Source organism: Amyelois transitella, chromosome 10 (genome assembly GCF_032362555.1).
Source record: "Amyelois transitella isolate CPQ chromosome 10, ilAmyTran1.1, whole genome shotgun sequence".
Taxonomy (NCBI): domain Eukaryota; kingdom Metazoa; phylum Arthropoda; class Insecta; order Lepidoptera; family Pyralidae; genus Amyelois; species Amyelois transitella.
Genome location: NC_083513.1, coordinates 1130259 through 1155297, shown reverse-complemented (window position 1 = coordinate 1155297; position 25039 = coordinate 1130259). Strand labels below are relative to the sequence as shown.

The following is a 25039-nucleotide window of genomic DNA, read 5'->3' as shown; positions in this document are numbered from 1 at the left end:
CACAACGATTATGTATAAATTAATACCTTAAAATACCTTAAAACAATAGTATTTTTTTACAAATACAGTTTAAAAGATGATCCGATTAGTTTTACGCATTTTTATTTATGTTGTGGTCATATTACCCGTTGTGCAAATAAGTTGTAAGTCGGCTGATAACAACGTGGGAAGGCATTATATAAGAAAGCATGGGGAAGGTATGTTTCTTTTTGTCTCTCGATTGTAGGAGAAATATTTTAATTAAAAAAAAGAGTAGGTATAATACGTTGACACGCAAAAACATTGTGAGGAAACTTTTGGTGGAATAACCTAACTTTCCCACGTTTGGGTTGTGGTTATAAGTGGACCTAAGGTTCTTTTTATGGGGGATACAATCATAAATTTTTAATATTACTAATTATTTGGTGGAAATTGTTTATTTACTTTCTAATCCTGGCAACTTAGAAAAAGAATTGTGTACTATGAAAAGAAAAACATAAGCAATAATTGTCGCATTGCTTTATAGGATTTGGAGCATAAGTACTATGAGAATTGGCGTCACTGAGATTTAAGCTATTATTGCTATGGTACCAAACTTATATAATATCTATTATTAACAAGTAAACTACTGTCATTTATTCTTATTATTTAAATAAACCGCGGTCTTAAAGTCTTTTCTACCAATCTACAGAGTTGCTGAGGGTTACGTGTAAAAGTATAAATGTAAGTACATATTTCTTAAACTACCTATAATTTCAGGTCATGTCCACAAGCAAGAGCCGCCATGCGAGGTCTGCCCGCGCCACGGGAGGTGCGTCCACCGGGTCCAGTGTCCAGCTCACGTGAGAGCTGGCTCCTACAACCCTGAGTGTCATCTGAACAAAGAGCAGCTGGGAGTGTGCTGTTTCACGGGCAGCGGCCATGCTGGTTAGTTATTTCTACTTCTTCCACCTGGCTTTAGTCCCGGTTACATCCTCAAAAGTCATGTGGAGAGGATGAATGAAAACAGGTTGACTAAACAGATATACAAGGAGAATGTGGAGGAAAAGGTCGGAGTGGGAAGACCTAGACGAACGTATCTTGATCAAATTAAGGACGTCCTGGTAAAGGGTCAGATCAAAAGTACCCGAAACCGCCGAGCTTGCATGAAGAGAGTTATGAATGTGGATGAAGCGAAGGAAATATGCAGAGATCGTGGCAAGTGGAAAGAGGTAGTCTCTGCCTACCCCTCCGGGAAAGAGGCGTGATTTTATGTATGTATGTACATCCTCAACACTCTGAAGAGGAGCTCGAGGTATGGCCTCAAGAGAAGTCTGGGGTACCTACTCCCTCGGCCATAGATTCTGGATTAGGTGAGGAAGCGGTGTGATTTTACGTATGTTGTATTTATTCCTACTTCTTCTTCTTGGCTTTAGTCCCGGTAACATCGTCAACACTCTGGAGAGGAGCCCGGGGTATGCCCTCGATCATAGATCCTGGATTGGGTGAGAGAGAGGTGTGATTTTAAATATGTCTGTATGTTGTTTTCAACAGCCGAAGCAGAACGTCGCGCACGCGCATCCGCCTCCATTAACCCTGATGATGTGAAGACCGCCCATCATCTGTCACGGAAGAAGTTGTCAGAATGGCTAGACAAGGCGGACAAGCTGTTGGCTCATAAGGATTCGATAGTCAATGCGTCTTCACCAGGTTTTGGACATCATTTGGTGAGTCCCTGTAGTAATACATACATACATATGGTCACGTCTATATCCCTTGCGGGGTAGACAGAGCCAACAGTCTTGAAAAGACTGAATGGCCATGTTCAGCTATTTGGCTTAATGATAGAATTGAGATTCAAATAGTGACAGGTTGCTAGCCCATCGCCTAAAAGAGGAATCCCAAGTTTATAAGCCTATTCCTGTAGTGATATCTCTCGTATTTTTGTATGAAAAGAATTTGTGTTTTGCATGAAAAGAGTAATGAGTGTAGAGGAAGCGGGAGAGGTCTGTAAGGATCGTAGCAAGTGGAATTCCATAGTCTCTGCCTACCCCAATGAGAAACAGGCGTGAGTATGTATGTATTTTTGTATTACTTTATTGTTGTCAAAATGATCTGTTCTTAACTGTTGATATTTTAATGATACATTAGAGGGTTGACTTGTTAAGCTTAAAGGTCTTATTGTTGATAAATAAATAAATAATAAAAAATATATGTATACGGGACAAATTACACAGATTGAGTTACCCTCGAAGTAAGTTCGAAACTTGTGTTACGAGATACTATACTAACTCAACGATACTATATTTTATAATAAATACTTATATAGATAAATATCCAAAACCCAGGTCAATCAGAGAAAGTTCGTTTCTCATCATACCTTGGCCAGGATTCGAACCCGGGACCTCCGGTAACACAGACAAGCGCATTACATTAGTGAGTTGCGCTATATTCAGAGTTCTATGGGTTTGCTTTGAAAAGTTGATGTCCTTGGGCGTTATTCAAAGACGAAAATAAGTTCGCATTATACAGAATCTAAATAAATCGAAATATGTATTTATAAATGCGAAATTAAGTTTGTTTTTTACTGCTTTACAGTTAATCCACTGAAGAAATCTTCATTAAATATATTAAATATATAGTATATAAAGAGTACGAAAAAGAGCATAGGGTATGATCTTGTTTTATATAAAAAAATGATGAACATTACTTTCAGTCCGTGATGACGTCAGACAAGCGAGCTGATATCCTGGGGCGAGGTGGTCTTCTGAACTTGTTCGCGGCGCAGGAGCTGAAGTCTCGGCAGGCTATATCTGATGATGAACTTAACTTGGACCTCACTGATCATACTGATGGTAAAATGATAATGAAATGATAGAAATAAAAATGATAGAGCGCTGATATTATGTTTACCTATCTTCTAAATATGTGAAAGAGGACACTGAATGACTGATTGATTGACTTATTAAAGCCCAATCTGAACCTCCCCTAAGTCTAGAGAATAGAGATCATAAATAAGGCCAGTAAGATTCTTGCCGTGTGTTAGCATGTGGCTTTTGTGTGCCGTGCGGTTCCTGGCATCAATATAACAAAGAATAGGACCACTCCATCTGTTTCCCATGGATGTCGAAAAGGCGTCTAAGGGATAGGCTTACAAACTTGGAGTTCTTTTTTAGGCGATGGGCTAGCAACCTGTCACTATTTGAATCTCAATTCTATCATTAAGCCAAATAGCCGAACGTGGCCATTCAGTCTTTTCAAGACTGTTGACTCTTTCTACCCCGCAAGGTATAGGTATATAAGACGTGACGAGGGCCTAGGGGTAGACTTTCCGCTTTTCGCCGCCTCTTTGCGGAGATCAGAAGAAGATTCAAGACCATAACATAACTTACAAGTGGAATAATCTATATTTTTATTCCAGGCCCGTTCTGCCCTCCACCCCCCACTTGTCCATCCCCACCCCCTCGCTACAGAAGTCGTGGAGGGGAGTGCAACAATCCAGCTGCTCCGAGCTGGGGTGCTGTACACACAGGGTTTGAGAGACTGCTACCACCTGATTATAGTGATGGTAAGCAAATTTTGTAACAAATATACATTTTTGTCTTTAGTCATGTCAGCCTCCACTGCCGCTTAATCAGGCGCCGTGTGGTTTCCGGAACTTTAGTACCACTCCATATTTTCCCCATGGATGTCGTATGGGCGACTTAGGAAGATGCCAATAGACTTGGGATTCTTCTTGTAGGCGTTGTACTGGCAACCTGTCACTATTTCAATCTCAGAGTATTTCCATCATTAAGCCATAAAGCTGGACGTTAAGATTCCAAGACTGTTCTATATACCTCGCAAGGGACGTGATTATATGTGTCTATTATTTAACATACATACATATGGTCACGTCTATATCCCTTGCGGGGTAGACAGAGCCAACAGTCTTGAAAAGACTGAATAGCCACGTTCAGCTATTTGGCTTAATGATACAATTGAGATTCAAATAGTGACAGGTTGCTAGCCCATCGCCCAAAAGAGAATGCCAAGTTTATAAGCCCATCCCTTAGTCGCCTTTTACGACATCCATGGGAAAGAAATGGAGTGGTCCTATTCTTTTTTGGTATTGGTACCGAGAACCACACGGCACCTGTTGTTTAGATAAATCCCTATTTTTGCAGGTATCTGGGCGATGCGAGCCTCCACCCTTGGTCTCCCACTGCCAAGTGCAAGGGCGGTGAGCAGCGTCCTCATCCTGGACTCCTCTCACCCGAGCCCCACCCACAACATGATGTTTATGCAGTTTGGACAGTTCATAGCCCACGACACCAGTGCCGGCGTCTTGTTCACCATTGGTATTTTATTATGACGTCGTTATTTGCAGCATTAAGCAAGCTTTCTCTCGTGTTTTCTGTTTCGTATTATTTTCTAGGAGGTACCTCGGCCGTGTGGTTCCCGGCACCAATAGAAAAAGAATAGGACCACTCCATCTCTTTCCCATGAATGTCGTAAAAGGTGATTAAGGAATAGGCTTATATAATTGGAATTTTGAGCTCTGTCTACCCCACAAGGGATATAGACGTGATCATATGTATGTATGTATGTATGTATGTATGTATGTATGTATATATGTATATGTTTTATATGTTAACACCAAAAAGAGCAAACGCTTTCAGTCATAAAACCGGCTAACAATATAAATCTCGAAGAGCTTTCAATTTATCAAATATGCTTCACCCAGGTAATGGAAGCGCAATATCCTGCTGTTCTGGAGACGGGGAAGCGTTTCTCCCCCCAGAGGTCCAGCACTGGGCTTGTGCCCCGATCGCGGCTGATCCAGCTGATGACTTTTATGGACAATACCGCCACCAATGTCTGAATTTCGTCAGGACACAATTGGCGCCTGCCAGCGACTGCTCCGTGGGTTACGCTAAGCAGGTATTTCTGTTATTTGAAGAGGAATTCAAAATACCAGATAGAGTTTTAATAAGAACCAGAAGAGTTGGCTGATTTGGAAGCAAAGAAAAAAATATATATGTATATATATCGCGTATGTCAGTTTTTTTTTCTCGCGCTGATTGTGAAGTGCCGTGTGGTTCCCGGCACTAAAGAATAGGATCACTCCATCTCTTTCCCATGGATGTCGTACAAAGCGACTGGCGGATAGGGTAATAAACTTTGGATTGTTCTTGTAGGCAATGGATTCGCAACCTATTTGAATCTAAATTCAATTCTAAAGCCATACAGTACGTGGCCTTTCGGTCTTTTCAAGACTGTTGGCTCTGTCTATCCCGCAAGGGATATAGACGTGATCATATGCAAGTATTGTAAAGTTATTCATGGGAAAGGTTTCCGAACTTGGGATTATTATTGAAAATGACGAATTATTACTATATAACTGAATCTGATCTGAATGTACAAAATCGCTTAGAAATATCTAGTGATTTAGAAAAATATACATATTAAGAAATGAAAATTTTATAATTGTCAAGTCTTGCTTCCCAAACACTTATAATTGGGAAAGAATATTAGTTTTTTCAAAAACTTTTCCAATTATCAAGTCAACCAAGTCCAAAAAATGTAAGAATGGGGATGCCCATTCTCACATTTTTTACTACGCTTTTTGGACAAATCATTTGTATCACCGTGTGGCGACATCTCTACGCCACTCGTCACAACATCCAATCACACAACAACTGTCAAAAATCGCGAAGAAATTGACGCGCTCAACCAATAGCAGCAGAAATCTAAATCGCGATTTTAAATATTTCATGGATTGAAGCATTAATACAACCTCCGACTTGACATCGTCGGAGCCGCGGTTCCCCAGGAATAACACCTAGCCTGGCGGAAGATCTTCCCTTTGGTGGCGGTCGAGCTGAATCATCGCTCCCGATACAATAGTTTATTTTCTGGATTCCATTACTACTTACGACGTCTTTAAATGATTAGACACTGGCCAAATTCGTAATGTTTCTTCCAAATGTAGCTATTTTTTAATTCGCGCTATTTCCAGATGAATGGCGCAACACATTTGCCAGATCTATCCCATCTATACGGTACTACTGAAGAGAAGCTGTCCAAACTACGAGGTCCTGGTGGTCTACTGAGGACCTTCGTCGACTACGACCGGGAACTGCCCCCGCTCACTGAGAAACAGGAGTGCATGACCAATAAAGATGGAGCTGCGTGTTTTGAATCAGGTATTTTTTTTTTCCTACAGATACTTACATCCTATTAATATTATAAATGCGAAAGTTTGTGAGTATGTATGTATGTATTTCACGCAAAATCTTTTGAACCGATTACGATGAAATTTGGTATGTAGGTAGCTGAAGATCCAGAATAACATATAGGCTACTTTTTATCCCGGAGTCCCCCGCGGGAATGATTCCACGCGGACGAAGTCGCGGGCGGCCTCTAGTGGATAATAATTTAAATATTACATTTGAACTCTTACTTCATACAAACACGTCTGTATCCCTTGCGGGGTAAACAGACCAAACAGTCTTGAAGACTGAAAGGCCACGTTTAGCTTCATGCCTTTGTGATGGAATTGAAATTCAAATAGTGACAGTTGTGAGCTCATCGCATACAAGAAGAATCTCAAGTTATCAGCCATTTCCTTAGTCGTACATACATACATACATAAAATCACGCCTCTTTCCCGGAAGGGTAGGCAGAGACTACCTCATTCCACTTGCCACGATCTCTGCATACTTCCTTCGCTTCATCCACATTCATAACTCTCTTCATGTAAGCTCGGCGGTTTCGGGTACTTTTGACCTGACCCTTTACCAGGACGTCCTTAATTTGATCAAGATACGTTCGTCTAGGTCTTCCCACTCCGACCTTTCCCTTATTCGTCTTTTACAACATCCACGGGTAAGAGATGGAATGGTCCTCTTCTATTAAAATGTCGGGAACCACACGTCATTTTGAACATTTATTTCTCTAGGAGACGGTCATGGAAACCAAATAATATCCCTGACGATACTCCACACGATCTTCACGAGGGAGCACAATCGAATAGCCAGGGCTCTGGCCAGATTGAACCCGGACTGGAATGAGGATATCATCTTCTTGGAGACCAGGAGGATAGTCCAGGCGGAATTCCAATATATAATTTATAACGAGTATCTGCCGCTGCTTATCGGTGAGTTTCTTACTTACATACACATACATTACATACCTACACATGGTCACGTCTATATCCCTTGCGGGGTAGACAGAGCCAACAGTCTTGAAAGGACTGAAAGGCCACGTTCGCCTGTTTGGCTTAATGATAGAATTGAGATTCAAATAGTAACAGGTTGCTAGCCCATCGCCTAAAGAAGAAAACCAAGTTTGTAAGCCTATCCCTTAGTCGCCTTTTACGATATCCATGGGAAAGCGATGGCGTGGTCCTATTCTATGCCGGGAACCACACGGTACGGCACGGTGAGTTTATTGTTTGTTTGTTTGTCAGTTTGCTTGTAGGTAATATCTTTATTGCTGTTTGGCTTAATGATAGAGTTGAGATTCAAATTGTAACAGGTTGCTATCCCATCGCCTAAGAAGAATCCCAAGTTTAAGTTGGCTCTGTCCACCCCGCGAGGGATAAAAACGTGACCATATGTATGTTATAAAATGTTTTAATATATATTTTAATTTTTAATATATATTTTTAGGACCGGCGTTGGCGCAATCATTCGGCCTGACTCCATCTCCAGGGTACTCCTCCTCCTACGACCCTCACGTGAACCCGTCACTGACAGCAGAGTTCGCGACAGCCGCCATGAGATTTGGACATTCAATCGTCAATGGAAATATCATGTTAGTTGACTGTTGATGATCTAATCTTTATCATGATTTAACGGCCTCTGTGACGCAGCGGTGGTATGCTTGTCTGTGACACCGGAGGTCCCGGGTTCGAATCCCGGCCAGGGCATGATGAGAAAATAACTTTTTCTGATTGGCCTGGGTCTTGGATGTTTATCTATATAAGTATTTCTTATAAAGTATAGTATCGTTGAGTTAGTATCTTGTAACACAAGTCTCGAACTTACTTCGAGGCTAACTCAATATGTGTAATTTGTCCCGTATATATTTATTATTTAATTATTATCATAATGGACAAGTTTTGTTTGCACACAGCCTCGTATACATTTCACACTAGAGGCCGCCCGCGACTTCGTCCGCATGGAAACCCTATCAATCCCGCGGGAACTCCGGGATAGAAAGTAGCCTATATGTTAATCTGGGTCTTCAGTCACCTACATACCTAATTTCATCGTAATCGGTTCAGTAGTTTTTGCGTGAAAGAGTAACAAACATCCATACTGACATCCTGACCTACAAACTTTCGCATTTATAATATTAGTATCGGAAAAGGCGACTAAGGGATAGGCTTACAAACTTAGGATTCTTTTTTAGGCGATGGGCTAGCAACCTGTCACTATTTGAATCACAATTCTATCATTAAGCGAAATAGCTGAACGTGGCTATTCAGTCTTTTCAAGATTATTGGCTCTGTCTACCCCGCAAGGGATATAGACGTGAATATACGTATGTATGTATTATAATTAATGACAAGCTAGAAAGTAAAAATTCATTTCATGACTGTCTGTACTTATATGTTTCTGCATGTACATCTGCTGCACTATCAGTTTACAAGTCAAATATATTTTTTTTTTTATTCAAGTTAAATCATTTTTAGCAGAGCACTAAGTTAGAACGAAAGACTGACTGAATGGAACTGAACGTGGCCATTCAGTCTTTTCAAGATTGTTGGCTCTGTCTACCCCGCAAGGGATATAGACTTGACCACATGTATGTTATAAATATGTAACGATCTTGATCGCCAGTTCCTCTCTGATTTTTCATAGATAAACACTTTTTACATTTTCAGGGTTCCCAGCGTTCAAACTAACAGCGTTTACGAGACTATATCTATCCCAGAGGTGATGTTCCAGCCGTCCAGGATGAGGCTGAAGGTGTTCCTTGATCGGCTTTTAACTGGATTGAGCTGGCAGCCGATGCAGAGTGTGGATCCGTTTGTCAGTGAAGGGGTAATTTTTTTTTAAAAACCATTTTAGCCATTATGTTGCCAAGGTTAATAAGTAGTTAACAAAAAAAAAATTAATTCAAATCCATCCAGTAGTTCCGGAGATTATCGTGTACTCATCATACAAACAAACAAAAATACATATGTAGTTTCTTTCAAATTCTTACTCCACTACTATTTCTTCATCGCATATTTTGTTTTTATGATCAATTGTAGACACATTATACATTTACATTTAGTTCTACTGTTTTATTTTGTTTATTGCATAGATTTAGAAAAAAAGGCGGACTGAGTTTCAATATGCGGTAAAATGAAGTACCAATAGTATCGCCCACCATATATGTATATATTCTATCACTCACACATGCAAACAACGCCGCCATTACAATACTTCACTTCTTTTTCAAGCCACATTCCGTCCGCCTTTTTTTCTACGTCTATGGTGTACTAATATTTTTTTTTGTAACCAGCTCACCCGCTACCTCTTCCACGGTGGGAATCCTTTCGGCTTGGACTTAGCTTCTATAAACATCCAAAGAGGCCGGGACTACGGCATCCGTTCGTACAATGAGTACAGGCGACTGATAGGTCTACCGCCTTTTGTGGACTTCAAACAGTTTCCACCGAGTGTGAGTTTTTTTTTTTTATTGGAGGCCATTAAAATTTGATTAGAATTAGAATTTAATAAATCGAATTAAGTGTGCCGTGTGCCGTGTGCCAATAGATACAAAAAAGAATAGGACCACTCCAACTCTTTCCCATGGATGTTGTAAAAGGCGACTAAGGGATAGGCTTATAAACTTGAGATTCCACTTTTAGGCGACGACCTTCACTTTATATGAATCTCAATTTTATCAGTAAGCCAAACAGCTGAACGTGGCCTATCGGTATTTTCAAGACTGTATGTATGTATGTAATCGGAATTTAGAAAATATAATTAAGTTGAAATCAAGTACACTTTCTTTTAAGATGGTCGCCTTTTATTGTAAACTAGGTGTATTTTATGACGTTATTAAAAAAATTAATGTGTATGTATGTAGTCTCGTCTATGTCTTTTGCTTGGCAAACAGAGCCAACAGTCTTGAAAAGACCGAGAGGTCACGCTCAGCTGTATGACTAAATGATGGAATTGAGATTCAAATAGTGACAGGTTGCTAGCTCAACGCCTACAAGAAGAATCCCAAATTTATAAGCCCTCCTATATCCTTTAGTCGCCGTTAACGACATCTATGGGAAAGATATGAAGTGGTTATTCTAAAGCATTCTTTCTTCTCCGGGCGGGACGTTAATCATAATATATAACATAAAATCACATCTATATCCATTGCGGGGAAGACAGAACCATCAGTCTTGAAAAGACTTTTACGCCTCTTTCAGCTGTTCGGCTCAGGTTGATACATAAGTACTCTTGCAATATAATTTCATTCCATTTAAAAATTACCGAAACCGACGAGCTTGCGTGAAGAGACTTATGAATGTGGATGAAGCGAAAGAAGTATGCAGGGATTGTGGAAAGATGCGGTCTCTGCCTACCCCTTCGGGAAAGAGGCGTGATTTATGTATGTATTTAAAAATTCGTACAAATTACTGGACTATCAGTAATTAAGTATATTTTTCCAGGCTGCGCAAAGACTATCTTCTGTATACTCAAGTCCAGAAGACATAGATCTCTGGGTGGGTGGTCTTTTAGAAGAACCACTGGAAGAAGGCGTCCTGGGACCCACTTTCGCTCATATTTTAGCTGATCAGTTCTCCAGGTTCAAGAGAGGTGACCGCTACTTCTATGAATACGGGCCTGATATTAATCCTGGGGCGTTTACAACAAGTAAGTGTGTTAAGTCAAGTAGGTATAAAAAAAATTAATCATGAGAAAGTCCTGAGTGTGACAAACACTTCCCTGAAAACCGCATCAAAATCGGTTCAGCGTAATGCGAGATAATCACGGATAAACATACAGGTCACACGAAAAACCATCCTTTTTTCTGAAGGCGGTTTCAATGAAGGAAATGATGACTTTTCTAAGAAGTTTCACTCTTGACTGTGGTAGGGAAAAAGGTACAGGTCGAATCGGCGATGTTCTCGTTGAATTGCAGTCCTTTAGTTACAGTAATGATCATCAAGTATAATGATTGTTTCTTGAACATAAACATAGCTAAAACTAATTTGTTTATGTAGGTATGTTACAGTTAAAACTAGTTTTTAGTATTTATAAAAAGGATGAGGATCTACTTGTTATTACAAGACAAACTATCGTGGCACTTTGTGTTACAAAGGCAACCTTTTTTCTTGCAGAGACACCTTTTTGACCTTGGTCAGAACAGTTTTAACTGGCTCTCTTCGGAAAAACGCGTGTTGTCTAGTAAGAACTAGTTTTAACTGATATTTAATTTTGAGTATTAGTTAATTCTAGTTTTAACGAAGGCATTTAGTTAAAACTAGCTCTAACTAGGGAAAACGCGTTCTAACTAAAAACTAGTTTTAACTGTAACATATATAACATAAAAAAAGTTCTGTTCTCTGTTGTATGCAAATAAATGATGTGTGAATTGGGAATGCGCCGGCCTAATCGGAATTTCAAGGATCAAATTTTGAACGTGGCCTATCAGTCTTTTCAAGACTGTTAACTCTGTCTACCCCACAAGGGATATAGACGTGATTATATGCATGTACCTATGTATGTTAATTTTGAATGTTTTAAAAAAAGGGATCGTATGCCGTGTGGTTTCCCGCACCAATAAAAAAGAATAGGACCTCTCTATCTCGTTCCCATGGATGTCGTAAAACGCGATTAAGGGATAGCTAGGCTAATTTACTTGGGATTCATCTTTTAGGCGATGACCTAGCATCCTGTCCTACCCCGCAAGGGATATAGGCGTGATTATATGAATGTATATAAAAAAGAGATATGTATGTTAGAAATGATGCATGAAAACAGTAATGAGTGTGGAAGAAGAGGAAGAGGTCTGTAAGAATCGTAGCTGGTGGAAATCCATAGCTTCTGCCTACTCCAATGGAATGATAAGAGTTATGAATGTGGATGAAGCCAAAGAAGTATAGACAGATCGTGGCAATTTGAAAGATGTAGTCTCTGCCTGATTTGATGCACATATGTGTGTATGTGTAATGAATTTAGGACACTTATTAATTTTTATGGTGCCGTGTGGTTCCCGGCCCCAATGGAAAAAATAATAGGACTACTCTCTCTCTTTCCCATGGATGTCGTAAAAGGCTAATAAGGGGTAAGCTTATATACTTGGGATTCTTTTAGGCGATGGGCTAGCAACCTGTCACTATTTGAATCTCAATTCTATCACTAAGCCAAACAGCTGAACGTGGCCTATCAGTCTTTTCAAGACTTGGCTCTGTGTACCCCGCAAGGGATAAAGACGTGATTATATGTATGTAATAATTTTTATAAACATGTCATCTTTATATTGATATAAATTCATTTACAAATCAGGTCAATTAGCAGAGATAAAGAAGGTATCTCTTGCGCGGATCATTTGTGACAACAGCGACCGGATCGAACTGGTTTCACAGCCTCCCAACGCGTTCCTCAGAGCTGATCTACCTGGGTACGTCTACCTCAAACATTTTCATATTTCCCTTAATAAATAAATATATACGGGACAAATTACACTGATTGAGTTAGCCTCGAAGTAAGTTCGAGACTTGTGTTACGAGATACTAACTCAACGGTACAATATTTTATAATAAATACATAAACATCCAAGACCCAGGCCAATCAGAAAAAGTTCTTTTCTCATCATGCCCTGGCCAAGATTCGAACCCGGGACCTCCGGTGTCACAGACAAGCGTACTACCGCCGTTAATATAATTCCATGTACATTGTTAAAGTCAATTAGGTAGAAAAAAAGGATTCTTCTTTTACGCGATGGGCTAGCAATCTGTCTCTCTCTGAATTTTAATTCTACTAATAACTTATGAATGTGAAGCTTCAGTATCTTCGAGATCATTGGCACAGTCTATCCCGTGAGGAATAGGAATGATACGTGATTATATGAGTGTATGTTTAATTATTTTCATCTACTAATTATCTTATTATATATCTTTTTAAATAATCTTATTCTAATAGGTATCTAATTTATATAATATCAAATTTCTAGGAACGAACCAGTCCCTTGCGAAAGTCCAGCAATTCCGTCGATGGACCTCAGCAGATTCAAGGAGATTTAGATTTTAATGCATTTGAATAAAACATCAAATTCTCTAACACTAGGCTATGTAATATTAATTACCCATTAAAACTTGCTGTACTTTTGTCTTTATTTTCTATTTCAGCTAAATTTTTATTCTTATTTTTATCTAACTTAACTTATCATTCTGCATTAAGTCTTAAGATTACAATTACAATAGGTTCAGTTGTTTTTATGTATTCTATTTGGTTTGCAAAATAAAGTTCAGTACCATCTTTACTTCTCATTTCTTTATCTTTTTCTAATAGCACTTGTTCATTCAACATCTAATGATTTTACCTTTGACAACCCGATTCTGTCACAAAAGCGATCTTTATATCCTTTAACAAGGTACGTTTCATATTATTAAGATCAATAGGAATATTTGAATGTGTTTGTTTGTTATTTGATTGTGCATGAGTTTCACCTTTTGTTACATAATCGTGCACAGATGCTGAGTAATCATTATTGTAAGTATTGTTTGTTTCAAATCTTTTCATGTTTTCATTTATATGTATATTAAGGTTAATATCATTTTTAGTATCTCATTGGTGCCCGAACAGTGGGATAGTAAAAATCGTATAAAATGTCCAAAGATTTGATTCAAACTTAATATTGTTATTGATATTTTCAATCGTTATTTGTGCTATGTCGAATATTTTCTTATTAAGTCTCTCTTTTTTAACAACATTTGTTTCTGTTATGTCACTGAACTTTGTTTTACAATGGTCAAGAAATGAACCTGGTTCAATGATTTTTTCTTTTAAAAAATCCAGGAATCGGGAGTTTTATAGCTAGTGATTGTTATTGTAATCTTCTTGACTTTTCAATGTTGTGCTTTTTCAAAGTTATTGTAATTTTCTGGACATATCTTTTTTCTTTTGTTTGTTTCTGCATTTATAAAACTACTATTAATTATGTAGATTCGCCGTAAGAAAAAAATTAAATGCCCATTCATACAAATTCCAGGTCTCAGTACCAAATGTGTCGTGGCGAAACTAGGAGTAAATTGGTTATAGTATATTGATTTAGTATAAGCAATACTGACAATTTTTTTATAGGGAATTGATAATCTTGCTTTTGTGCCATTAGATTAAATAACTTTAGTGTAATTAATGTTGCTTTACAAAGAATTCATGCTATAAAAAGAACAAAAAGTTGGTAAAGGCGGTGGTCGATTTGTAACTGCGTTAATGATCGTTTATTAAAGCGAAAATATTTTCTTTTCAATAGGTTTTTTATTAATAATTCTGGTAAAATTCTGTAAATATTTCAAAAGAAATTGTAATATAGGCTTGTTCTCAGTTGTAGGGCGTATAATATTTAGTGAAAAAGTTAAAATTAGGTGAGATGGAACACAAAAACTTAATCCAATAATAAATTTAAAAAAATTCGTCTAAGATACCTTATCAATAGTTATTCGTTACTTCTTGTTACTGTGATTATAATTATTTGTAAATTAATCGGCTTTATACTTTATTTTAAGAAGATATGGATGATGAATAATGGGAATGTTTGAATTATTGTATAAATTAAAATTTTAATAATTTGAGGACTAAAAGAATAATTAAAATAGAATGTAATTATTTATTTCTAGGGTGATATATGATATATGTTATGTAGTGTTTATAATAAGAAGTACAGGTTGAATTGATGCGTAGGTATGAAGTTTTAAAAAATATTTTAAGAAGATATATGTATATGAAAAATCTTTAAATTGTTTTTAATAAGGAGCGCTCCTTAACTAAATGCATGTTGAGTAACTAAATGAAACCTAATTATATGTACGTATAGGTATGTTTTTCTATGTGTATTTTATCAGCAAGAAATAAATATGAGGTGATTACAAATTAGTTTTTTTTAATGTCTAATGCCATGGGTCTGAATTAAGGTTTCCATGGCACCCCCAGGGGTCCTCCAGGGAAGTCCTGGATCCGAAATGGCATACTTCTTTCATTGATCCATTTCATAAAAAAAAAACACATTTATAGTGTGATTCCCAATAGCATTAATAGAAAAAAGAATAAGACCACTCCATCTCTTTCCCATGGATGTCGTAAAAGTGGACTAAGAGATATGCTTATGGGATTCCTCTTACGATGGGCTAGCAACCTGTCAGTATTTGAATCTCAATTCTATCATTTAAAAACAGCTGAACGTGGCCATTCAGTCTTTTGATGACTTATGTTTATGTTATGAATATATTTACTTAACTTTAATGATAATCATTCTAACATACCTAATATTGCATTCTAACATCGTTATAAGAAAAATAATTGTTCGTAACATAACCATAGTATATACTTACGGTCTTAGTAAGTGTACGGTAGTACGCTTGTCTGTGACACCGGAGGTCCCGGGTTCGAATCCCGGCCAGGGCATGATGAGAAAAGAACTTTCTCTGATTGGCATGAGTCTTTATACAATTATCTTATCTTTATATAATTATTTATTATGAAATATAGTTTCGTTGAGTTAGTATCTCGTAACACAAGTCTCGAACTTACTTCGACGCTAACTCAATATGTGTAATTGGTCCCGTATATGTTTATATTTATTTACACGTGTTTTCTTTTCATAAAGCAATGAGAGAATGCACCGTGTCCGGACAAACGGGACAGACATTCTATCAATCTTTATAAGTGCAGGTTAGAGATCGGCTTGTTGGAGACTGGAAAAGTACTACAAATTGAGTGCACATCATTTTTATTGGCCTGCTAGCGTTTGCCCTGGTTTTATCTGTTTCCCAAATCAAATGCACTTTTAAAAAAAATTGGAATACGTAGATGATATTGTCATTAGCGGCCCCCGTGGTATGAAACGCGCGAAGCGTTTTTTATCGCGCGAAAATCTCTCGCTGGCCCGTTTTGCGCTGGTTGACAAATAAAAAAGGGAATTGGGAATGGTAATGCAAGAGTGCGACCTGAACGGACGTACCTTGATCAAATCGAAGACTTTCTGGAGAAAGGTCATGTTAAGAGTAGGAAGGAGAAAGTGGTTTCAGCGAAAGAAGTATACAGGGATCGTGGTAAATTGAAACATGTGGTCTCTGCTTACTCCTCTAGGAAAGAGGCGTGATTTTATGTATGTATGTACATACATACATACATACATATGGTCACGTCTATATCCCTTGCGGGGTAGACAGAGCCAAAGTCTTGAAAAGATGTATGTAGGTAACATCACTTTTTCCAGAATGAAATGTACTCAATAAAGTTATTTATTCAAATTTAATTTTTATAATATTCTTAGTTTAGGCAGCTCACATCGGGCATTGGAAATTAAAACAAAAGTATATCTGTTAAAAAAAATATTTATTTCTAAATTATTTTAAAATGTATAAAATGGTTTTACTAATACTAAAACAGTAACTAATGACCTACATAACTGTAGAATTCCCGAAGAGTTATTATGTACAAATATTCTTTCTTATAAAGGATCCCATACCAGGAAAATTAAACAAATACGCATGCGCGAACACGATAATTCATCTCGACTGCGCGCAGGCACCGTAAGGTATCACTTCTGAGAATCGATCGATTATATTATAACTAGCCAAAAAAATATATTTTTGGTTGCCAGGCGCCACGAGAAATATGTAAAGGAGTGTGCACACTGGATTTGAACTTAATTATATTTGTTAGGAGTTGGACAAGTCGAAAAAAATCTCTGACATTTCAGTGATTCGAGTAGCTTCTATGCTGGTTTGGTAACGCAAAAAAAAACGGCTGCTTCATTTTCCGTGCGAATTGTAAAAGTCAATCAAGGGAAAAGCTTTTTATCTCGGGATTCTTTTGGGCGATGGGCTAGCAACCTGTCACTATTTGAATCTCAATTCTATCATTATGCCAAACAGCTGAACGTGGCCTATCAGCCTTTTCAAGACTGTTGGCTTTAACTACCCCGCAAGGGATACAGGCGTGATTATTTGTAAGTATGTATTTTTGAATTTCGAATTAGAATTTCTGCCGTATAATGATGATGGCAGCTTATAAAGGCTAAAGCTTCGAAACAGTGTACAGGGAGCTTAATCCGGCGAAAGTTACGATAATAAATCGCTGACATGCGAATGGCTTGCATATTTGGGTTTATAATATGATTGGAAGACGTTATTATCAGGTTAATACTGATTCGTTAAATTAATGAACAAAAAAATAAAAATAAAATAAATATATACCTACGGGACAAATTGCACTGATTGAGTTAGCCTCGAAGTAAGTTCGAGACTTGTGTTACGTACCTACGAGATACTAACTCAACGATACTATATTTTATAATAAATACTCATATAGTTAAACATCCAAGGCCTGGGGCCAATCAGAAAAAGTTCTTTTCTCATCATGCCCTGGCCGGGATTCTAAGCCGGGACCTCCGGTGTCACAGACAAGCGGATCCACGTGGCGGCGCGAATAGGGATGATGACGAGGTCTTAAAACAATATTAATGACGTTACGTGAATTGTTAGTTTTAATTTTGACACCCTATACGTTTTATATTCTTTCAAAGTACGATGGGAAAGTCCATTTAAAAAATTCAAAATTATTGAAAAATATCTATGTCAGGAGTGAATAAATAAAATTTGGAATAACTTTTATTAAGACATCATATCCATAAACGGAATAAATAAGGTAGCTGCCATACAAATGAAGTTCATGACGCGAACAAGTTACTCTAGTGTGACGTCACACTTGAGTAGCGTTTTGTAAGGGGCGTTTTGGACTAGTCCAAATAGGTAATGTGTTATGTTACTTCGTATATCACAGGTAGTTTCTTGTTTATTGATGGCGTTATTTGACCAATGTTTTAGTTGTTGTGAAACTAAATTAAGCCGAAAACAAAAAAAAAAATGTCATCATGCCTATTTAAACGACAAATCGACAGCGAGGCAGTGCTGGCTGTCAGCCGTGTTGACGTGAGAGGACGGTGTGCCAAACATTCTGATACTTTGTGCACATACATACATATGGTCACGTCTATATCCCTTGTGGGGTAGACAGAGCCAACAGTCTTGAAAAAACTGATCGGCCACGTTCAGCTATTTGGCTTAATGATAGAATTGAGATTCAAATAGTGACAGGTTGCTAGCCCATCGCCTAAAAAAAGAATCTTGAAAGTTTGTAAGCCTATCCCTTTGTCGCCTTTTACGACATCCATGGAAAAGAGATGGAGTGGTCCTATTCTTTTTGTATTGGTGCCGGGAACCACACGGCACTTTGTGCACACAAAGTATAATTAGTATATTTTATATTTTACAGTTACCTGAGTGTGTTCATAATTTACTATTATATCCCAAAATACATATTTAACGTGATTTGTACCAGACACCCTGTATAAGTCTAGGGTACATTTTTTTTGTAACTAGTGAACATGATGTAGAATAATGATGTACTCCTCCACATATACGAATTCGCAGGTTTCAGCTAGTTTAATTATAAAGTTTACATACATACATATGGTCACGTCTATATCCCTTGCGGGGTAGACAGAGCCAACAGCCTTGAAAAGACTGAATGGCCACGTTCAGCTATTTGTCTTAATGATAAAATTTAGATTCAAATAGTGACAGGTTGCTAGCCCATCGCCTAAAAAAAGAATCTTGAAAGTTTGTAAGCCTATCCCTTTGTCGCCTTTTACGACATCCATGGGAAAGAGATGGAGTGGTCCTATTCTTTTTGTATTGGTGCTGGGAACCACACGGCAAATAAAGTTTAATAAACAAAACACCTTGCCTGTAACTTCGATCAACGATTACAAGACTTCAAAAGGTTATTGCTCTTTAGCCACGTGAGGCGTGTGTGTAACAAAACAAGTGTAAGTTCGTTTGTGGGCGCGGACCGCAAATAACGCGAATTGGTTTGCTCTTACTTTTGTTTTTGCGAATGTACCCAATGGTACAGGTACAGTCGATAGCAAAAGTCGTTTCGAATTAAAATATTTCAACAAAGCAATTTTTATTATTTGATGAAACGTGTTGTGGCTTTTTTTTATTGTTATTTTCTGACAGTGTTGTCGCTGAAAACCTTCTGTAACGTTTGGCAAAAAAATATGCTTAAATAGGGGTTTTTCAAATCAGTTGACGAATAATTTTGTTGGTAAAGGGATTTAAAAGACAAATTTATTTAATCAGTAGATACATAAAACAATATTTACAAAAAAAAAAATAAATAAAAATAAACATTTATAAAATTTAAAAAAGGGTTTGTTTTATTAAGAATCAAAATGTTTACTTTCCAGAATATGGTATAAATATAATTAAATTTTTGATAACAAATTAACAGATAACCATTATATTAATATACAATCCATATTCTTTTCTTGACAATCAAGTCTTAAATTATATGTAACAAAGAAATATAACATCCCTTCCGTACTCGATTGTACACATTTTCAAAGAAGGCGCGCCTTGCACGTTACTTCGATAGATGATTTACGACGCGCCTGTACTTTTGTGTGCGCAGTGCGATAACACTTTTGTATGTAACCATACATTCTGTGGTACATTACAAGCATACATGCATATATCACGTTTTTATCCCTTTCGGGGCAGATAGAGTCTTACAAGAGAGGGTACTTGAAGGCTGATCGTGTCAGCTGGACGGATTCATGACTAAATTGCGATTCAGATAGAAAAATCCAAAATGTATTCCTTTGATCGACTAATACATTCTGGAGGAGGAGAAAAACAGCTGGCATACTATGTTTTTTCTTCACAAGCAGTCCTAGATGGAAGCTCATTCAATTTGAATGTGCCTTATCCTTAGTCGCTTTTTACGATATCCATAGGAATGAGACAGAATGGTCCTATTCTTTTTTAATATTGGTGCAGGGAACCACACGGCGCTAGTCCTAATAAAGATTGTCGATATTCTATGATTTTTTAAATTATCTTTCATCACACTTACCTGCGACGTTTTACCTTAACTTCGCAATATGTATAAAGAATTGTTAAGTATATGCTTTATCTTTCTTACTGGCACTCGTCCTAAAGTCAGTAATTAAGTGACCCACAGCATAACCTGCATTTTACGACATCCACGAGAAAATAAAATGGAATAGTCCCACGCCAAATGTCGAAAACAAAATGGCGTGTCTAATTTATTTGTTATTTTTCTCTTCCTCCTGGCGTAAGACTGGGTTACATCCTCACCTCTTTGGAGAGGATCCCTGATCTCTCTCTCAACTTTTTTTCCCTCAGCAATAGTAGGTACTTCGAGGCCTAGGTGTTTACTACACTCAGAAGAAGTTTATAAAAATTTAACAGATTTTAAAAGGGGGTTATCGATTAGAGGCGATTGCCTTTTCACAAAAGCTAGCATATAAAATATAAATACATATAATCACGTCTATATCCCTTGCAGGGTAGACAGAGCCAACAGTGTTGAAAAGACTGATAGGCCACGTTCAGCTATTTGGCTTTAAGATAGGATTGAGATTCATATAGTGACAGGTTGCTAGCCCATCGCGTAAAAGAATAATCTCAAGATTATAAGCCTATCCCTTAGTCGCCTTTTACGACAACCATGGAAAAGAGATAGAGTGGTCCTATTCTTTTTTATTATTGGTGCCGGGAACCACACGCCACTGCCGGGAACCACACGGCACTAAAATAAATAAAGATAATGGGATTAACTTTCAGAAGCGCTATCCGTAAAATCACTAATGCGATCAATTTTACAACAACCGTAGTCTTTCATTCTTAATTAATAAGATCTAATTAGGTTTAGCGGTAGTCAATTAGATAAATTTTCCGGTTAAAAAGTTACTTCCGTGGCCAGATGACCTGGAAATTGTTTGTATGTCAAGTTGTTTATGGTTTTAGCATAGCTGCTGCAGTAGTATTGGTTTGCCGAAGATCAGATAAATATAAATAAATATATACGGGTCAAATTAAACAGGTAAAGTAAGCCTCGAAGTAAGTTCGAAACTTGTGTTACGAGATACTAACTCAACGTGTTCAGTCTGTGTAATTTGTCCCGTATATATTTAGTCTCTGCCTACCCCTCCGGGAAAGAGGCGTGATTTTATGTATATAATGTAAGTATGTATGTATATATTTATTTAATTTTACTTATATTGTTAGAGAGCGCTTTGTCCTTTATTCGCCTTGTACTTGTAAAATTATTTCGCAGGCAACTAAGGAAACGGCTTAGGAAATAAACTTGGGATTCATCTTGTAGGCGATGGGCTCCAGTTGAAGGTATCCATTGATTAGCCGAGCAGTAATTACGATATTATAAGCCATTGTATTCTTCTTGGACATTCTTGGTTCTTCTTTTATTGCAGGTTGCTATTTGAATCTCAATTCTGTCATATTAAGTCTTACAGCTGAACGTGGCCTTTCAGTCTTTTCGAGACTGTTGGCTTTGCCTACCCCGCAAGGGATATACCGCGACTATAAATGCATGTATGTATGTTATATTTTTCACACGAATCAAATTTATTTAACAAATATTTTGCTTATAACAATCTAACCAAAATACACATTAGGCATAATGTTATGATTTGGATTCATCAGTAATTATTATGTCTGCATGTACCAAAACAGCCATTGTGGCCAGATCACATTGACTAACTATGACGAATTTAGGCGTATGCGCAATGACACTGAATTAGGCTTTTGTGTTTCTTTTTCATCAGTCTGAATATAGAAATAGGTACTAGCTGTGCCCGCAACTTCGTCCTCGTGGAATAGTTATTTTGATCATTATATATATCATTATACATGTCATTGAAGCAATGATGCCCAAAATAACTATTCCACAATTGCTCAAGGATGAAGAATTTTACCCGTTTTTTTTCACATTTTCCATTATTTCTTTGCTCCTTATAGTTGCAGCGTGATGTTATACAGTCTAAAGCCTTCCACGATAAATGGTCTATTCAATGCAAAAATATTTTTTCAGTTCGAACCAGTACTTCCTGAGATTAGCGCGTTCAAACAAACAAACAATCAAACAAATTCTTTAGCTTTATAATATTAGTATAGATAAAGGATTACTTTAATTTCTGGGGCTCTTAAGTATTTTATTATTTGCTAAGGCTTTGCTTCAGTGGGATTTTTTGGATAAAAGTGCTTTATTCTTGTGTTATTACACGTTTCATCTTTCCAGTAAATTTTGAATTTATTGGAACACACGCCGAGGACCGCACTTCACAATTTTTTAGGTATTTATACTTTTGTTTTCAAATCTTTTGCACTTGCTACGATGGAACCGTCATTTCATTTTATACTTCTTTTGCGTCATCGGCATTATAAGTCATGCAATCTCGTCGATTTAGGGAACTGTTGACTATTGTTATTTTTATTAAATGTGTATTTTTTTTCTCCAATCATAATACATGTTAAACGTTATTTATGCACACGCCATACCGCTCCAAAATTCGTCTTTCCTCTCATGGGTCTACTAGAAGAGATTTCTTTTGAAATAAGTAGCACCTTTGTACTAGAATTAATGTAATAAATGCTCCTGTATATAATTTTGTTACATAAATAAATAAATACATCATAAAATCAATATACATCGTTAATTCCTCTGAGAATGGGGGTGAGAAATACTAATCTGAGTGGACACTTATAAGATTTTGTAGGGAGTCAAGAAAGGGTGGGCTGTTAGAGAGCCACAATGAGAGCAGCGCACTCAGAACATGATTCAGCGACGATGATCGGAAGGTTGGTGGAGCCATGGGTGGTGGTGGTGAAGATCTACTTATCATATACTTTCTGTGTCGTGTGGTTCCCGGCATCAGTACAAAAAAGAATACGACCACTCTATCTCTTTCCCATGGATGTCGTAAAAGGCGACTTAGGGATAGGCGTAAAAACTCGGGATTCTTTTTTTAGGCGATGGGCTACGACCTGTCACCATTTGAATCTCAATTCAATCATTAAGCCAAATAGCTGAGCGTAGCCTATCAGTCTTTTCAAGACTGTTGGCTCTGTCTACCCCTCAAGGGATATAGACGTGACCATATGTATGTACGTATGTACTTTTACCTCCTGGTTTTATTCCCGGTTGCATCCTCACCACTATGTAGATGAATGGGGTAAGTATGCCTTTGACCATGGATCCTAAATTGGGTGAGTCAGGTTTTTGTGCGAAGCGATTTCCGTCTGACCTCCGCAACCTTTGCAGGTAAACCTAACCCATATTGGATCCATGGTTACACATCCAGTTGCCTGAATGTGCAGTTTTCCTCACGATGTTTTCCCTTACCGTAAGAGCATCGGTTAGTGTTCAAACTAATGTACATAGCTTTGAAAAGAGTAATTGGTACGTGGCCGAGGTGGGTTTTGAACCTATGCCCTTCTGCGCGTCACGTATTTCAACCGGGCACATTACCGATTCAACCACCTACGCTCTAAGATCTATCATATACAAACATATAGGTAATGTCTTTATCACTTACAGGGTACATAGAGGCAATAATCCAAAAATAATAGAAGGCCCAATTCAGCTGGATGGTTTAATAATGAAACCGAAAATCAGATGGTGACTTCAAATGACAGTTGTTGACCTATCGCCTAAAAGAAGGTGTTTGTTTTGTTAGCGTTTAAAAAAAAGTTTATTTTTAAGAGATGACAGTCAATTGTTTTTGTTTCACATTACCTACACAAAAGTTAACACAAGTTAGAATTCACGTTTTATTTTATGACTTACAATACTTATATGTATCAACTTTACAAATTTAAGTGAGTGTTTATTAACCAGAAGGGTTCAATTCGTATAAGGAAAAGCGTAAAATCTTACAAGCAATTTGCAAAGGTGAACTTAATAAGAGAACAAGTTATATGCAACAGAAAATGTAGTTATAATGTGCTGTTTAGAAGGAAGTGAAAGCTGAACGGTTAGCTTAGACTGTGATTAATCGCTCTTGGATATAATGTTGATAGGCTTTCTAGAAATTTTATATCCTGTGGCAGATTTGAAGCGTCAGTGTATCGGATTTTATTTTTAAATATATTCGGTACCAATCATACAGATTGAGTTAGCCCCAAAGTAAGTTGCAGACCTGTGTTATGTGAAATCAACTTAACGATACTATTTAAAAAAACATTCAAGACTGAAGGTTAATCAGAAAAAGTTATTTTTCCATCATGCCTGACCGGGAATAGAACCCGGGACCTTATGGTGTAGAAGCGAGAATCTGACAACTGTGCTAATCAAGCTGTTAAAAATTAGCTGTATTTATTATATTAAGAGTATGAATTGGGACTTATATAATTTGTTCAGGACTGCATCTGCGCGTACGCAGCGTAGAAATGGTGATAAAAAATTATATCACAATAATTTTTACAACTCTTTTATGTGCATATTAAACATTTAGATGTTAGATTTAACAAAAAAGAGGTTAGAAATGTTATAAATGGAACTTTTTTGATAAATTGAGAATTGAGTTGAAGTTGAAATTATGTACTGGCACCAATTTTATTGTATTATTTTTGTTACGGTTAAATCGCTGAATCGATTTGAATGAAATATTGTATGAATGTAGGTGATTATACAATGCTAATTTTTATCAAAAAATATTTTACGGTTTCAGGACTATGGGAATTCTAGTTAAACGCGGGCAGAGCCAGGAGCAAAACCTACAAAAAATAACTAGCATTGCATGAAATAAACCAAAACCACTTCTATATTTTTTATCAACGCATTACCGTTGCCTGTTTGCCATTTCTATACGCGTTTAGCTCTACTGTTGACAATGCCATGGTCGAAGCGGCCAGTGCGGTGCCGACCACCCGCGCGGTCACTCCAGCGCCTATCGATTTAAAATTGGAACGTAAGAAATTTCGACTTCGGAACACCAATGGTGCGGAGAAAAGTTTTGTAAACTGTGCCATAGATTTGTAAAC

The 25039-nt window shown here is 37.4% G+C and overlaps 1 protein-coding gene across 1 annotated transcript; it reads left to right on the top strand.

Moving 5' to 3' along the window:
• Positions 1–188: 188 nt before the first annotated feature.
• On the top strand, positions 189–15002 carry LOC106136743 (chorion peroxidase). Its single transcript, XM_060946215.1, has 15 exons — positions 189–197; positions 708–906; positions 1513–1685; positions 2675–2813; positions 3380–3526; positions 4125–4298; positions 4685–4881; positions 5960–6146; positions 6902–7099; positions 7614–7758; positions 8834–8993; positions 9460–9618; positions 10610–10814; positions 12450–12564; positions 13117–15002. Exons 1-15 carry the CDS (start codon positions 189–191, stop codon positions 13184–13186), a joined length of 2277 nt encoding a protein of 758 aa, XP_060802198.1. The 3' UTR covers positions 13187–15002.
• The last annotated feature ends 10037 nt before the right edge of the window (positions 15003–25039 follow it).